The sequence below is a fragment of the Rhipicephalus microplus genome, chromosome 3 (assembly GCF_043290135.1).
Source record: "Rhipicephalus microplus isolate Deutch F79 chromosome 3, USDA_Rmic, whole genome shotgun sequence".
In the NCBI taxonomy this organism is placed as follows: domain Eukaryota; kingdom Metazoa; phylum Arthropoda; class Arachnida; order Ixodida; family Ixodidae; genus Rhipicephalus; species Rhipicephalus microplus.
The window spans coordinates 36,052,634-36,069,785 of NC_134702.1; the positions used below are offsets into that span (position 1 = coordinate 36,052,634).

Here is a 17,152-nt window from a genome sequence, read left to right on the forward strand (position 1 = left end):
AAGACTCCTTTAAGCCTTAAATTAATAAATGAATTCTTTTCAGTTGGAGCTGCGTGCAATGCAGTTAGAACAGCCTGTTAGTTATCAGTTGCCAGGCTAGAGCGCATTTTTTTCATGCTCCCATGAAAAACTTAAAAAAACATGGGGCAGGGGCATAGGCTGAAATATTTTTTTTGGGGTGGGTGGGTGCATCGTCTTGTATTTGAGGGGGGGTGGTAGGCAGGCAGATGTGGTCAAGTGCCATTATGTGTTCTATATACCATGGCGAAAAATATTCGAGGGGGGGAGCACAGGCCCAGTGTGGCTCCCTCTGGCTAGCCCTCTAACAAGGGCTTTTGCTTTATCATGGAAGATCTACCGACACAGATATCCAGGGTAGTTTACAAGGTGTCCTGCATATCTCACATATCAGAAAACGACAACAGAAAACTTACTCATCCGAAGCATTTCACAATAAGTCAACATGGGCGTCGGAATATCGGACTGTGTGATTGTGACTTTATTGGCACTTTATGAGAAAGAAAAAAGTTTTGTGACAATGTGTAGCATCACAACTTTGTACGACAACAATGCCTCTTGGCCACTATCACCTGAAGAGCATAAGCAATGGCAGAGTATAGTGCCATGCTTGAACTACTCGTACAATGTTATGATCAATCACTTAAAGTTGCTCTAGATAGGTTATCATTAAAGTTTTATATTTTCCATATTTTTCTAGTTAACAGATACTGCTAACCATAACCACAATGTCTAATAAACAAACATTAACTCCTCTGCTATTTATATTCACTTCAACTTTTGCACTCAAACTTCCGGCATAAATCCACACTCCTGCAACAAAAGAGTCTTAAGAGAAAGTTGGCATTCATCGATCTTTATTCCTAAGGGCGCAGCAAGCTTTGTGCTATTCTATTCCTTTACAATGAAACTTCCAAGCGTAAGACACTTCTTAACACCTCCTGCAATCGAGCATGAAAAAAGCCAAAGACAAGTGCTGACCATCTGAACCACTTTATCAGAGGGATTTGTCAGCTTTGCCACTGACTGGACGGTGATTTGGCCATCAGTCTCCAAGCCCATCTGCTCCCGGGCGCACTGACGAAGTTCCTCCACGGTGGGCAGGTCACCCGGAGTCTCGTGAGGTTTGTGCTGCAGCAAGAAGTATGGGAACACTTAAACAAAAGTTTCATTTGCCCGAATCGCCCTAGAAGGGGCCTCCGGGGTTAAAGGCTAAACGTGCCGAGCTAAGGGACAGTATGAAGTACCAGTGTCGTTTGGTTCTTCAGCTTGCGCAAGAGCTTGCAGTCGTAGTTTCTTGGGAACGTGGATGGCTCAGGCACAAAGTCGGGCATCACCTTTTGAATGGCCTGTTGAAAACACAAAATTATCGGCATGGGAAACTATCATCGTGAATTATCACTTGCAGAAGCATGAGCCTACTTATTATCCCCCGCAGCACAAAGCATCTCACGGAGAGACTCAATTACTGCGATTTTATATAACCTCAACCCATTCTTAAAGACAAAATTTTTTTCTTCGGTGACCCAATTTCACTATTCTAGTAAACACCAAAGATGCAGTCAAAGTAGTAGCATGCCCCAGCTCAATTCTCCACATTAATCTGTGACTAAATCAACGAACATATGACCTCTAACCATCTTGCTATCTCCTACATAGACAGCTGTAGTTCTTGCTCATTGAACAATGCAGTGCTTTCTTTCGTAATTTACATCAAGATCAAATGGCATGTCAAAACAATCTGATTGCAAACATGAGCAAGTAACAGCATAATCACAATGACACCAATTCCTTCAGACAATAAAAGAAGTAAAAATAAACAAATTTTCACATCTCAATTCATACCACTTAAAAAGCAACTACACGAAAAGTCCAAACCCATTATAAAGTAGTCTGGATACACAGCAGCCTTATGGCAGAACTAAGCTCAGAATAAAGCATCAAAATAAAGATATCAGAAGATCATTCGTTTGACTGCCACATACAAACAAAAGAAAACTGCCACTATCACTCGCTGGTAATGATGATAAAGCCAAAACTCTGAAAACCAGCATTTGCCAAGATGCCCGAGAGTGATAGTGAGATCAAGGCACTAAAGTCGTTCAAACGTCAGTGCATATTCCCATGTGTATGAGTCATGAGTGCATTTTAGAGCCTAAATAACTGTAGAATGACAAACCCTTTTGAAGTATAAAGGTAAGTGGAATTGTATCTGTTGCTCCTTCAAAGCTAAATCAGACAAAGTACAGAGGTTGAACCTTTGTTTAATAGAGAAAAAAAAATGAATGATGACTCAAAACGTTACAGCGCTTTCCTTTTCAAAAAATAAGCAAAAGGATACTAAAAGGACACAGCAAGTGTTACCTGAAGCACATGCTCCCGCGTACTTCCGAAGAACTTGCAATCCTTGAACAGCTGCTGAAGGGTGATGTCCTAAAAGCAATGACAGTAAAGAAACAATTAACATGCAACGGAGTAGAAAAACATCTGTGTACCATTAAAAAAACCTTTTACATATAATATCTACTCCTCTAATTTTACAGTAAAACACATTTATTTGAAGTAAGGCAAGCCATACAGGAACTGTGGAACTATGATGCAGTATACTCCCCAAAACACTCCCTAGATGCATTGTTTTCATAAAACAGTCCCCCGGTAGCACCTAACAACCTCGAGAGTGCAACCAAAATTGGCAAGAGGGCCTGTTGAAAAACCAAATTAAACTACATAGCTCATGTTCCGTAACCTTACCTCGATCTTCTAGTAACTTAATGTTATCCCTATCCCATTTCATTCTTTAGATCACTGCACTGTTCTTCGTGTTTTCTCAGATACCTTTGCCAGCCTCCAAGTCTCCATTGTGTGAACAGAGTGAGTACAACCGTCGTAAAGCACTGATACTGGTAAAATTGAATAACGATCAACATATTGCAACGTGCACAGCAGTGGCAATGCCTGTGTCTACACAAACCAAGTTCTTTTAGGACCAGTGAAGCAAAAAGCGAATGCACTCCATCCACATTTGGTTCTTATACAGAGTTTGTTCAGAAAGTAGTAGGACTGAATTTTTCCTGCCAAAAACTTGGTGAAGGAGAGGGATGTTCCTGTGCTAGTTGGGTGGTGGTAAGACTTAGCTGCCAGCGCACCAATCAGCAGTCGTCTCCAAGCTTTTGCCGAGTGTACCGTATAAACTGGACTATCGGTCGAGTGGAAATATAGGTCGACCCCCAAAGTTCAGGATACCGAAAAAGAAAAAAAAAAGAAAACAACCCAAAATTGCTGAAGGACATTTATTTGCGAATTGGGCGCACCGCACCCAATCGTCGGAGCTCCCAACCACCATCGCAACTGCTCCTATTCATCAGACGAAGCCCCACTGTCTTCTGAAGACGAGAGTTTGTCGCTGGCCGCCTTTCGCAGCGCGCTGTCTTCCGTGGCGTACAGAGAGTTGCCGATGGAACATTTCTTAAAATCATTTTCCACCATGAAATCTGGCAAGGAATGCCAGGCGGAAAGCACCCAGCCACAAACAGTCGCAAGCGGAGGCCTCTGTAGGCGGCCCGTCGGTGCCTTTGGGTTGTCGCAGGACATCCACTCTTGGTACTCCAGCCGCACTCAGTCCTTGAACGGCTTGTTTAGCGCAACGTTGATCGGTTGGAGGGTGGACGTCATGCCACCTGGTATCTCGGCGATTGCCCAGTGCGCGCTTCACAGCGTCGGTTGAGTGACCACAAAACTCATCTAACACCAGCATGCTGCAAAGAGGCAGCAGTGTACCTGGCTGACGGTTCCGAACTACTCCTATCCATTCGAGCATCATGGCCTCATCCATGTATCCCTTTTTGTTGATGCAAACGACAACACCGGGTGAGAACACTTCTTTCGGCATTGTCTTACGTTTGAAAATGATGAAGGGCGGAAGCTTTCTACCATCTGCCACGCATGCCGGCATGACGGTGAAGCACGAGTGCTCATTGCCAATGGGCAACATCTTCATATCTTTGGCGCCACGCTGCATGATCATGGTCGATGAAGGCCTGTCAAACCACACGGGGGTCTCATCGGCATTTTCAATCTGCCCCGTCATGTAGTTGTTCTGTTCCCGAAGCCGGTTCACGAAGCCCTCAAAGTTTATAAGCTTGTCCTCGAGCTCGTCTGGAAACTTCTGGCAGATGGATGTGCACCACCAAAAAGAAAATCCTTTGCGTCTCATGAATAGACATACCCAAGAGTTTGGTGCACGAAATTCTCTCGTGAGCCCAGCTTCTTGAGCGAGTTCCACTGCTTTCTTGCGAATGGTATCCACGGTCACTGGCAGCGAGCAGGCATGAACTTCTCACACAAAGTTCCCTAGCGTACCCTCCAGCTGCGGATGATCCGTTCTTCGCCCACGAAATGACATTTTCCGACGATTTCACATCTGCAGCTTCCCTTTCTGCACCCTCCAATAGTGCAGACTTTTTTCTAATACGCAAAAGCAGCGCTGAGCAACCATATTACCATTCACTTCTGCGAACTCAACAGCCTCAAGTTTAAACGCAGCTGAGTACTGCCTTCTCGTACCGCTACTCATATTCAGTGAACGAAAAAAAGACCACTAAAAATAAAACACAATTTCAAGCGGAGCGACAACTTAGAACAGATCGAAGGCAAATCACGAACACAAAAAAACAGACAAGAGAGAAAAAAAACAACCTGCTATTGGATTTGAATGTGAATATGGCCGTGTCCAGCTTCTCATGCACATGCAAGCTACATGTTGCCAGACAGCGGTGCACTGTCGGCTCGACACCGCTATATAAGACGAGGGGCGACTTTAGCTGATTGTTTTATTAAAGATATCTCGACTTATATTCCGGTATGGTAGATCGAGTTTAAGGTCAACCCCAACCTAAGTGCCTCGTCATCCCCACAATATATTTTGTTGGAGAAGCATTACACAATGAAAGTTTAGTATTCAAACTATGTAAAACGACACGGGAAAGCCATGGCATGGTCGAGACGGCTGATGGGAGTAATGTCATAGGTTGATCGAGTGTTTTCGAGTGGCCCGAATTGCTTTGCGAAGGAAGAGAGCAAGCTGAAGACGAGAAATGATCAGGACGCCCTTGAACGCCAAAAAGTCATGACGATACGCCGAGCCACACTCCGCTAATGGACTTCCGGATGAAGCATGGCGTCACAAAGCTTCCCCAACCTGCTACCCCGCGAACCTGATGCCACTTCTTCTGACTTCTACATCTTCCCCTGATGAAAACAGGGCACCAAAGAACAGCACAATGGCTCAGTCTAGGGAATTTAAAGGCCATAACAAAAGAGTTGAAGAAGATTCTGGTTTCTGCATTGCAAGGAGCCTTCAGAAATGGGAAGAGTTACTGGGAACACTGTGTTGAGGCAGAAGCGGCCTATTTTGAAAAATATTGGGTTGATGTATCAGCGTTGCAAATAAATTTTTCACGAAATACTTGTGCAACGACTTTCTGGGCAGACCATGTATGCTCATTCATTAGTTCTTCAGTCAGTGTAATAGTAAGTGCCATATAAACCTATTCAGTTAGGAGAGGACAAAAAGAGCCTTGAGGAATTCAGCGAGGGACTCACGTGAGCCTTCATTTCCTCGATGACTTTCTCCACATTTTCCCGGGAAATGTTGCGCTGCAGAGCGAGGCACTCAAGAAGAGATGTAAATGTGGCAGCGTTTGGCTTTATGCGATCATGCTCCATGGTGTGCATGATCTCCTGGACACGAGACAACTTTCCCTGCAAGACAAAAGCTTTGATAGGTCGCGAAACACAATGGCAACAAAAAAGTAAAGTGCTGCATGATTTTAGGCACAAATCATCGAAGCGAGCCCCAATGTCAAAAAACCTCCGCAACACTGCACACCAGTTGCGAGAACAATAAGAGCCAGCAAACTGTAGCGTTATTTGTGCTAAAGAATGAGTCTCACCTTGGCAGCGTAGCCTCTGATGAGAGAGTTGTAGATTCCAATATCGACAACGGTAATGCCTTTTTTCTGTTCCTTACTACGATTTCGATGGTAGTGCAGTGCAGACAATGCCTTGTCCAGCTGAAAAAAAAATTTCGGCAATGATGAAATTGCTATAGAATTGCCAGCCTTCTCTGCTGCACTGTCCTCTAGTGAGCTCTGCAAGGTGCCACAAGTTTCTTTACATCTATGTACTATTAGAACTCACTCAAGACTCACGAAATATATGTTGTCCATGGGACACCCTTGGACTCAGACACACCAAAGTTTTTCTCAGCTGCGCTCACTCACACTCACGGAAATATTACTCACTCAGACTCACATAGAGCCGTGAGCCTGAGTGAGTCAACTCATGAATCTATCAGCACATAATTGTAATTGTGTCAATGCACTTCAACACCAATATATTTATCATTCGGTACTTAATATGCATGGGCATTTTATTGATTTGACATGAGTACAAACATGAGCAGACGTAAGACTGATGTAATGCTGTAGATAGAACTATACATAGACAAAAAAAAAGTGTTTACTCAGACTCACTCCAGCAATACATTTTGCACTTGGGGCTCACTCAGACACTCACCAAATGTTTTCTCAACTGGACTCACTTGGACTCAGACTTGCAACAAATTTTTCTCGTGAGCTCACATGGACTCAAACTCACGGCTCGATCTGAATCTGAGTGAGCCGTCTCACGGGTGAATTTGCCGGCCATTGATCCAAGTACAATGCGACTACCTAAACAACACTCATTGAAGGGGTCATGGCAAGACCCGACAATTAGCTTTTTTCAGTAAGAACTAGAAGCATAGGGTTTATTATGCCAGTGCAGATATGGAAAGTGGGCATAAAAGAACACTTCAGTGCAAAGCAGGACCTACAAGCCGCCAGCTGTAACGTCACGTGACGTTTCATTTGGCGCCTGTGACGTCAAATGCAGCAGGAAGCAGAGCCATAGTCATTTGTTCCGATTTCAGCCACTGATAATCGTTCAGTTTCAATGCTAACAAGAAGAAAGCTAAAATTGTTAGCTAGAATGCAGATGCTCAATCAGCCAGTTGCTTGTAACATCAAAGCTCGTCAGTGCACGAGTGTTGCCCAATTTTTAGGCTGCCTGTGTGTTTATAAAGATAGCCAATTACAAATTAAGTGCTCGACCAAATACAGTAAAATATCGCCAACTTATTTGTGAATTAACAAGAATTAACCCACATAACACAGATTATGATAGAAAATTGAGTGTCATGGCTCCTTTACTGACTACGGTTCTGCACCTTATAAGGAATCCTCAAAGAGCCACCCTTAAAAGGGGCCTTACAACACCCTCCAAAGCTATTATCATACGTTCTCACTAAGAGGATTTGGTTATCATTGAACGACCTCACTAAAGAGGCGCTGCTGAACCGCGACAATCAGCTCGGAGGCTAAACAATAACGATGCTTGTCAGCTACAGCTGTAGATATACTCACCATATTTGTATGTACACATACTTCGACGAAAGCTTGAATGCTCCTGCGAATCTGCATTTCCTGTGCCAGCTTATCGAGGTCCGCCTTCTTGATCTTGGCCACCTTATCGTGCTGCGAAGGAGTCAGCCGAAATGTGAACGGATCAGTCTTCTTTTTGGATGCCGACGAAACAGCTGGCTTTGATGTCGCAAGCTCTTCCAGTGGTCCATGAAGCTCGTCTTCCGCCAGATCCACGTCGAAACGTTCAGCAACGTGAGGTGCAAAGGGCAACACATGCGGCATGATGTCTGTATCGCCTTGTATGGCCACTAAGTCCTCTACCTCGGCAGACAGCGGCTCTGTCGAGAGACACTGGCTCGAAGTCGATGGCACGTTTGAAGTTGTGACGACTTTGTCCTGTGAGCATGGTGCGATGTGCGGTCATTGTAGACAGTTATTTACTAAAACTGAACAATGATTCAGAGCCACAGTAGAGCAAAATGCAGTTCTTAAATGGAACCAAAAGGAACCAGTAAAATGAGTCCCATGTAACAGGAGTTCCACGTACTGAGAGGCAAACACAGAGCTACAGAAAAAACAGAGCTACAAAGATGGGGCCCGAAGTGCTGCTTTTTCGACTCCTAATCATGAACCAGCCAGCTCAAATGCATAGTCTGCCACAATTGGTTGTCTACTATATTCAAGTTCTCAAAGTTTCTCTCCCACTCTTTCTTACGGCACCATAAGTGGACTAAAGCCCCCAATGTAGGTGCCAGTTCAACAAAGAATATTTTTGAGTAGAGTAGGTGTAGCACAAAATTTGCAATTCTACTGCAGGTATCCGTGCCGCCTATATAAAGCGACCGGGATAAAAATTTCCCTATATAAAGCGACCGGGATAAAAATTTCCATCAAGAAATGTCCATATTTTCCTGAATTGTAGACCCCATAAAATATGATAAAAGTAAGCATTAGCCTTCTGCAGTTCCAATATATTCTGAGACTGCTTAGTCCGAACGAAACATTTTGTCACTCTCATTAATTCTAACTTCTTAATCCATTGAAGAGCAATGCAGCTGAAAGTAACTAGGATGAATATTAAAGCTGATCAGGTATAAGAAGTAGATGCACTGAAATCCTAACTTGAAACTCTTTTACGTTTGCAGTGGTGCCGTAATATATGCTAATGATGTGAGCCCAATCATGCATTAGCAGTGGCTAGCTCGCTGCAAACACTTGCGTGGGAACATGCATCACGAAACTCGGACCCACATACGTTAAAAGACACTAATCAGCTTGAAATGATTCAACACAAGGCCAATAGATTCATTTTTAATAAATATAAAAAAGATTCCCTAGTGTACTCATGATCCCAGAGATAAAATATTTTCTTTGCATTACCGAAGGATGTTTTGTTGCACAACATTTCTTTCTAACATAATGCCTGGTAACTTCAATATAAATGGTTAGCCATACTTTCCTTCTGTTACAACTCAACAGACAAGACACACTAACTTCATCCAATGCAACCAATTTTCACCAAAGCCAAAGCATAATTTTTTTTCTCAGAACTATAGCAGACTGAAATAGACTTCCAAATTCAGTTTTATGTTGCCAAATTTCTTTGTCTCTGGAGGAGCATGTTTTATGTTATATAGAGTACTTTGTTAAAGCTGATGTTCTATTTCACTATGTAGAAGCGCAAATAATGCTATCCAACTATTGTATGTTGTTGAACCTTTATTGTGGGGTATTAGCTTTTGATTCTACCATTGCATGGATTAAGCTATCCTCTTACTTTATTTTATTTTTTTATGTGTACTGCCCCTTCTGCTCAGGCCAAGTTGGCCTGCAGTATACTTGAATAAATAAAAAAAGTAAATGCATATATATTAACAATATGTATTAGTGAATTTTTACTTTATCTCCTGTTTCAGCAAATATCCTTAGTTCCCTGAATTCGATTGAACTGACCCCAACTTCCACACAAGGATGTTACAATACTGCAACACGCGTGCTTCACAATACTTATATTCCAAATTGAACTGTAAATATCAATCATCCAATGGAACAAAGATGGGATGCTACTTACGTAATTGTCTACAGTGGACACTTCATTGTCATAGGCACATTTCTCACAAGTGATGGTGCAGCCGGCGCAGTTAATTGGCAATGATATAACGTTGCATGTAGACGGAATGGTCAGTATAATTTCCTTCCTATGGTAAGTGTTTCCATTCGAAAGCTGGCCAGTTCCTTCTAGTTTCGTTTTGTGTGCTTCAAGAACTGGAAGGGAAGCAGTCAGTTCATGGTCAAACTGGAATTTGCTCTCCGAGTGCATTTTCTGGCTCATAAAAAGGTGAATTAAAGGTTAATTGAAAAACAACAGGCTACTTAATACAGCAGAAACAGCATGACCACAGAACGAAATGAATTCTCACATCACTTAAGAAGCATGCACGGCTTTTAAAGAACTGTTGTAGTTTGTATTTAAAACATTTGTACTTCTACGATGCCCCAACCAGCTAAAGCAGCAATGAATCGCTTTTGCTTTGCGTTTCGCCGATGCAGGCCGGTGTTCGTGCCATGTCGGCAATGACAGACGCGTTGAATACTTTACTGTGACCGTAGTTATGTTCACGTCGTAAGCCGGCATACCTTTCATCAGCTCTCTGTATTGATTTCTCCTCTGCTTTCCAACTTTCGTCTTCCTCGTTTTTGGCTTGTATGACGGTTCTGCGCTCGTAGCGTAACGCATCGCCTGGCTCCTTTCTGCAGCTGCGGTGTCAGGGTGACAAGAGCGAATTACCACGTAAGATAACGCACCACTACGTATCAATCATCTGATATATCACTGAAACCGTACTTACACCTGACACCACAGAAAAGTAGTCATTGATTCTAGTTCAGGGAAAACGGAACGACCTACCGTTGGGACACCGATGTTCCAAAAGCGTCCTAGCGACATCTTCGCAACGTGGGCCACCTTGATTGTGAATTGCTGAGCGAAGAGTCCAGAGAAGTCTTCGCACCGAACGCAGATGGTCACAAGCCAGCGAGCACTTCCTGAAAACTGAGTTATACATTACAATCGAGCTTCACGGACTGTTGCTAGATGCGCACATTCTCAGCTACACAAGGGCGCGGCCATATTTTGAGTTAGCGACGATGCCGATGCGACTACCTCAACTACATGGCTTAGCATAGAGTTTCCTGTATATTAGGAAACTGTATGGCTTAGAGCATTCTTCAAGAACACAGTCAAGGTGGTTTCGGGCAATAGGAAAAAATGCAAAAGAAAAGCACTAAGAGTGGTCCTCAGCAAATTTTTTCAAGTTAGTCAACAGCATAAAAAGTATAATTACCCTAGAATTTGTCAGTATCTTTGACAGTACCCTTGACAATGAAAGTTTGTTTGCACTTTTTTACCGTAATGTGTAGCTCTGTATCTGGTAGTTCTGAAATTGAATTGTAAATGATCTAACGCATTCAATAAATATTGATAACATCGTTAACTGAGAACTATTTTGCGTCAGTTCAAAACTACCTAAATGGTGGTGGTAACGATGGTAAGGCCATGCGATTTATAATGGGCGGGCATAGGGTGGGCACATATTTGCACAATGGCCAATGGCATAAATTGTGGAGAATGGAAAAAAACGCCTATAACACACAAAGAAAAAACACACAGGCCAACCCAGGCCGAGTTTTCACGCCTCTGTCTTTAAAGCCCAGTGCAACAGCGAGAGCTGTGTTCTCATTGGGAGAGTTCAGCTGAGTACGCTCAGTCACAATGTGTTCGGTGGTCTCACACCACGCTGACGAGTTCGCTGTCATGGTTCTTTAACGGACGAGAGTGCGGAGGGCTCCTGCTAATAGTAGGCGTGCGCACAAGGTGGGCAGAGGGGACGCCCCCCCCCCCCCCTATTCATCTAAGAGGGAGGGGGGCAAGATCTGCTTTTTACATTGACTAGAGGGCGAGTTGCCCTCCTAGTCACGTAAGAGGGGGTGGGAAGTGGGGTGAAATCTGCCCCATACATTGACCTAATATGGAGGGGGCTCACTGCGCAGCGATGAATGCCCTCTGATGCCGACAATGCACGCCTTAATCGTGGAACGTCACACAGGACCTCCTCCGTTCATACCCATGACGATGTCACGAGGTGCCGGCAACTCAGCTAACGTCCAGCCCTAATAATCAGCCGATTCCTTCGTATACCGGACAATCAAACAATGAAGTTTCAAATTTAGGGTCACGGGTCTTCTATAAGCACATCAAAATGCGGTGAGAAGGACTTCTTTCACCAATTGAAGCACCGACCCTAAAGTACACATTTTCGCATTAATCATGACTAGGGTCCCTCGCATGACGGCCATCGCAGCCATGGTTTCGATATGTGACACAACGTTCCGAGGAGTTTAGAAGTCCTTACTATGTTTGCCGGAACGCTTTCATTGCCCTAAAATAGCACGCGAGCAACTATGTAAAGAAGAATCAGTACGTTCGCGCAAGTTTCTGGTGGGTAGAGCATCCCTTGTTCAATGCCATGATGCAATTTACGTCACCTGTCAACTAGGGTTGTCTACTGTCAGCTCTGTCAGCCATCCTGCAATAATAATTGTTGAGGTGTAACGGCCTAAGAGAAGAAATGGAGGATAAGTAAACGCCGGGAGGTTAACCAGTCCACGAAAGCCATTGGGCCAAGAATGGTTATGATTGAGGGCGTAGCAGGCGGCTCGCGGAAATTCGACCACCGTAGGGTACGTGGCACGGGCCTCGAGCATTTTCGCTTTCATTGAACATGCGGCTGCAGCAGGCACTCGAGCATCATGTGCACTAGACTACCGTAGTGAGTTTCAAGACACCTTGCTGTCGCAAAATCTCGAGTGTTGTCTTCGCTCGACAATACACTATATATATAGCAACACACTATATATATATAGCAACACACTATATATATATATAGCCAAAAATAGGTGATACGATCACGGCTCGCATGATTTTCGGGGTAATACGGGTGATACACGATAACGATGAAGAAATTCACAACAGGGCTTGAGGACACAGCCCCTGTTTAGGGAGTTTTTTTATTTTCATTGCAAGCTCCAATCTTCACCATTCCTCTCTCTCTCTCTCTTTTTTTTTGTTGAGTCACGAATCTTACTATCAACGATGCCACACGTGGCAGCACATACCAGCCGCGGGCGCTCCAGAAATTCCAAGAAACAATCCCTTCTTCTCTCCGGGCCCTTCCGGCCTCCGCAGTGACTGACGTGTGTGCCGTCACAAAATCTGTGATGCGTAGCGCAAGACATGTTGCAATTGCTGAAGCAGAAACCTACGACTTACGATTAGTCTGCAAGCATCTGCCTGCGCTCCTTGTTCCACGTGTCGCGGTGGCGGCGGCTTTCTCATCTGGCGCGAAGTGCTTTGGAGCGGGGAGTCCCTGTACGGATTTATCATGTTGGCGATCCTCCGGAGGCGCGCGCTACATAGGATCCACACCGGCACAATTCGTAGGAGCAAGGACCGGCATGGCAACAGTGGTTATAGCCAACAAACACGGTAAAATTCTCATGGTTACTTGTTCGTTGTAGACTAGTGCAGATTGCAACATTCCCACCACATACAAGTCCACCTCTCGGTGGTTTAGGGGCCCTTTAAAGGGGCCCTGCAACACTTTTTGGGCATGGTCTGAAAACGCTGCTGATCGGTCGTAGAGGCTCCCGAGAACACGCGATCCAAATGTTATAGCGCAGCATGTGGCCTGGAATCCACAATAAATCATCAAAGTCAGCTAAAAATTGCTTTCTCTTCCCTCGACAAATGACGGAATACGCTCAAAAGTCACTCGCAGAATGCCCATCTATCAGCCATTGGCTGATTTGAACATGGCGCGCTCGGTTGTTACAGAGATCGCCGCGGGAGGCCGTCACTTGTGCATGCGTGCCCGCGCGATCTCACTGAAAAGCCGCGTATTCGAAGAAAAAAAAAAGGAAAAAGTGCTCAAAGTGACGAGGAGCGCGTGCCGTTTTTGGTTTGCCCATCCCTCTCTGCTTAGCTTCCAGCGCTTTTGTCGGGACGAGAGAGGAGAGAATGCGACTGCAGCGTGTGACAATTCTTCGTAACTGCACTCGTCTGCGCCGTGCTCCCGACCGGCTTGCAGAAATTAGGTGCTTTTTCTCATCTTCTAACCACTACCACCACCACTAGACGGATTCTTAAAACTTTTGCGGCATTGAATTTGTGAGGCAATAAGCTCTTCCAGTGAAATAATTCCACGGTCACTCAGAGAGGTGTTTCAGGGCCCCTTCAAGATAACGTGATGAAACATGGTCGTTACCGTGCGCGGCTGCGGAAAAGCGACAAAATATACGCGCGAAGCATTATACCTTATTTAATCTTCTCACAAACGATCAGAAGCACCTTTTTTTTCCTATATGTTAGGAAATGTCACTTTCTTTAGAGAGTGGTGCCCGTACAGTGGGCATGTGCCATGTGATGAAACACCTTCATGCATTGAGGTATGCTCACAATTGCTTGCTGCGATATAGAGTATGTATAACGCCATAAAAGATGCTCCCTTTCGTGTACAGAGCCGGGGGCACGGCGCTCGGCAGCGCGATGCCTTGAGGAGCTCAGCCCGCCCCAAAATTCACCCGGATGCCCACATGCAAGAAATGGACTACAGGCGTTTCAGTGTGCTTGCTTCGATTATCTTCGTTTGTACTGACACAGGTACTCATCACAGCTGTGTTCACTTTCATTTCTGTATTTCTTTCTCGATAACGGTTGCTGCTATGCACGAGGAACGGCCAATGAGTTTTACCTTCGCTTGAGCAGCGATCGTCGTCTGCCCTTGCTCGCTTTCACTGGTACATGGAACACGGCGACCAGAAGTGCGCCGGAGTTCCAGTTAGATGACTGATACCACAATAGTAAGATATAGGTTTAGGAAACATGTAAAATTATGGCTCTCTCTATCTTTCTTTTCCAGTCATGACACACGACGTTCAGTCAAGAACTCAATGGCACGCCGTGTTGACGTCATCTGGCGCGGAAATTCAGGTTACTCCAGAAGTGTTCCATGCTGGCTTATTGGCAACGCTGGCATCGGGTTTCAAGGCAAAGGAAGAAAGGGGCTTCACCTATGACGCCAGCTTCTCGGAACTGCATTTCTCGCACACTATGAATATCCCGCCGGGTTCAAAGGGTGTAAACGTCTCGGTGTGTGTCCACTCCCTCAGGTTCCGCCTGGAACTGCTCGTCGACGACGCCACCGGCGAAATGACGTTCAGAGACTTTAAAATTCTTCAGCTGGGCTACATCACCGTGAAGACGGAGGGCTTGCGGCACTTGGACCCCATCGTCGGCTTCACACTAACCGCTTTTGCGGTGCTGGCCCTCGAATCGATAAAGGCCATAGGGGAGCTTGTGGGCCGGCTAAAATTACGACAGTCTTTTTAACGATGCTCTCCACACTCAGTTCAGACTCGCTTATCAGAGGTGCAGAAGAACAAGGGTCAAGGTCATCAATCATCCCGTGGACGTGGTACCATGGAGTTACCGCCTGCGCCAGCGTCTGATTCGGGGGTGTTCTAGTCGTCAGAGGTTGCATGACTTCTTTTAACCATTCAACGAACAACTATGAAGTTTTCGAGGTACACCGCGACCTTAGTTTGACCATGTGACCTATAGAAGGTTTACACGCAGCGCTAGTGGCGTAATACACGCCCAAGAAATGGGAAATGCAGCCACTGAGGGCGCCACTGCTTTCGCATTTGTGACGTTGCAGTTTTGTCAGAGCCGACGACAGGCACGAAAGACATTCGACGAGCAAGCCTCGCGCTGTGCACAGAACTGCTAAGGCATGTACGCCGTCCCTTTTCATGAAAGGGAACACGCGAACGCATGCATCAACTGACAGATAAAGAAAGTGCGTGAACGTCAGACTTCTTTTTCTCCACGTTCGGCTTCACGTTTCTCCATATTGCACACTTCCTTACAGTTTTACCACGATGTTCACTTCACGGTTCGTTTCAAACAGCTCTCGACCGCGCCTGTGCAATCCGAAGCAGTTAGAAACGGAGCGCGAAGGTGGTAAAACGGTGAGAAAGCCTACTGTCGATTTGTTTGCATTGTCGGATGGTTCTACTAACAGGCACTTTTTTTTTCAAGTGGGAATCACATATTTTATATTTATGAATGTGTCGTAGCGCAGCACTACGCTTCGTATCCGTGAGATGGAAGGCGAAGAAGGGAATTATAATAGTTTATTTGTTGCTACACAATTACATGATTCTGTTATATTGCATTTATCTTTATGTTACTAACGTTTATCACTTCTTCGAGCATTTCGTGTTTGTCTAACTACCTAGACTTACCATATTATTAGCCAACGTGCCGTAGTGGGTGTGAGTAACTGGGAGAGGAAGTCGAGGCCAACCAACGGGCGAGGCATGAAGTCTACCGAGAGCTGGAGCATCGAGGACTCCGTGCTGGCGTCGTCGCGTCGCAAATGGCTGCGCTACTGGTACGGCGGCGTCGGGGTGATGCTCATCGTGTTCGTGCTCATGCTCACCCTGTCCACCATGATCCGAGCGGGCACGGTGCACGTGGCCCGAATGTAGAAGAGCCGTGTCTCCAAGGACGTCCACGCCGCGCCAACTCCACCCCAGCTGCACACGTCGTCATGAAAGCTGTGACAACGTCCCAAGACTCTGGTGCGTTTCGATATTGACGCTTTGATGTAGGCCACTGAGGTGACCGTCTTCGTGTCTTCGCCGTTGCGGACATGGCGGCTCGTCTTAGCCGTTATGTAAGGGATCTAACCCCCGAGTGCTCCTGATGGCCATGGCATCCACACGACTCAACGGATCGCGGACTTGTGGAGACGTGTGACGTGATGACTGATACAAGCGAAGAAGTGCACATCGTAACGTAGCGCGGGCGGGACGTGCATGGACTCCTTGCGAAGTATTCAGGCGTACGCAGCAGCACTTGATTTCTTTTCTTCTTTTTTCAAAAGCTCAAGTACATGATAAAACCTTGTCATGCATCTTACACCAACATTTATCTGTGTAAGGCTCCTTCTCTCAGATTTGCGCGTTTAACAGCAAAAAAATATATATTAGATTAACTATAGTAGTGGACTAGTAACCTGACGAGTGGTAGTTAATGCACGCTATTCGATCAGGCTAAAAGTACGGGGCAAAGTGATTGCTTGAAGCCTGAGAAGTGATGGACTGACAAAGAACGTCAGTGGAGCCAAAACTTTTCGACAAAAAGCTGTTGTCACTTTTACTGCTGGTCATCATGCTGACGTATCTCAGCGTCAAGAAGTTGCCACCGCAGCACAACAGCTCAAGGTTCCAGCCTCGAAATAAAAAAATAATTGACCAATTTGTTTCCAGCACCATTGTAAATGGCTCTGATTCGAGCTCAGCAGGAGCCATTCGCTTTCGAGCTGGTTTCCATCTGCAAGAAGTTGATACCAGTATATTCTAGATAAATCATCTGGATACTCCGTTACCCATTATCACACAGGTAATCAGCAACCATTCGAGCACACTTATCTTTGCCAGTGCAGCAGCAGTTCGAGAAGACTTACCTTCAACAAGATAGTATCTCTTTGCAAAGATGTGCTTTTCGCCAGGACAGGCCATGCAGTAACTCTAAAGAAGGCCAGACT

At 45.2% G+C, this 17,152-nt stretch overlaps 2 protein-coding genes across 2 annotated transcripts in view; one reads left to right on the forward strand and one right to left on the reverse strand.

Annotated features, from left to right (window-relative positions):
- The window catches only part of PolrMT (mitochondrial RNA polymerase), a 61,221-nt gene extending 50,593 nt beyond the window's left edge, over nt 1–10,628 (reverse strand). Inside the window, exons 1-9 of the mRNA XM_075889226.1 lie at nt 10,390–10,628; nt 10,119–10,238; nt 9,553–9,746; nt 7,482–7,877; nt 5,970–6,089; nt 5,620–5,778; nt 2,383–2,451; nt 1,266–1,367; nt 1,000–1,149 (exon numbers count right to left, since the gene is read on the reverse strand). Of these exons, the coding sequence (XP_075745341.1) occupies nt 1,000–1,149; nt 1,266–1,367; nt 2,383–2,451; nt 5,620–5,778; nt 5,970–6,089; nt 7,482–7,877; nt 9,553–9,746; nt 10,119–10,238; nt 10,390–10,546 (1,467 nt within the window). The 5' untranslated portion in view covers nt 10,547–10,628. The remainder of the gene's footprint in view (nt 1–999; nt 1,150–1,265; nt 1,368–2,382; nt 2,452–5,619; nt 5,779–5,969; nt 6,090–7,481; nt 7,878–9,552; nt 9,747–10,118; nt 10,239–10,389) is intronic.
- Nucleotides 10,629–13,947: 3,319 nt separating this feature from the next.
- On the forward strand, nt 13,948–15,758 carry LOC142802787 (uncharacterized). Its single transcript, XM_075887829.1, has 3 exons — nt 13,948–13,985; nt 14,058–14,199; nt 14,459–15,758. The coding sequence occupies exons 2-3, from the start codon at nt 14,133–14,135 to the stop codon at nt 14,926–14,928; spliced, it is 537 nt and encodes a 178-aa protein (XP_075743944.1). The 5' UTR covers nt 13,948–13,985; nt 14,058–14,132; the 3' UTR covers nt 14,929–15,758.
- The last annotated feature ends 1,394 nt before the right edge of the window (nt 15,759–17,152 follow it).

Bases quoted from the DNA above. Each gene is read 5' to 3' on its own strand.
- LOC142802787 (XM_075887829.1), top strand. From the start codon at position 14,133: ATGCAAGAAATGGACTACAGGCGTTTCAGTGTGCTTGCTTCGATTATC. The intron at 14,200-14,458 runs GTACTCATCACA...TTTCTTTTCCAG, and splicing joins CTTCGTTTGTACTGACACAG to TCATGACACACGACGTTCAG.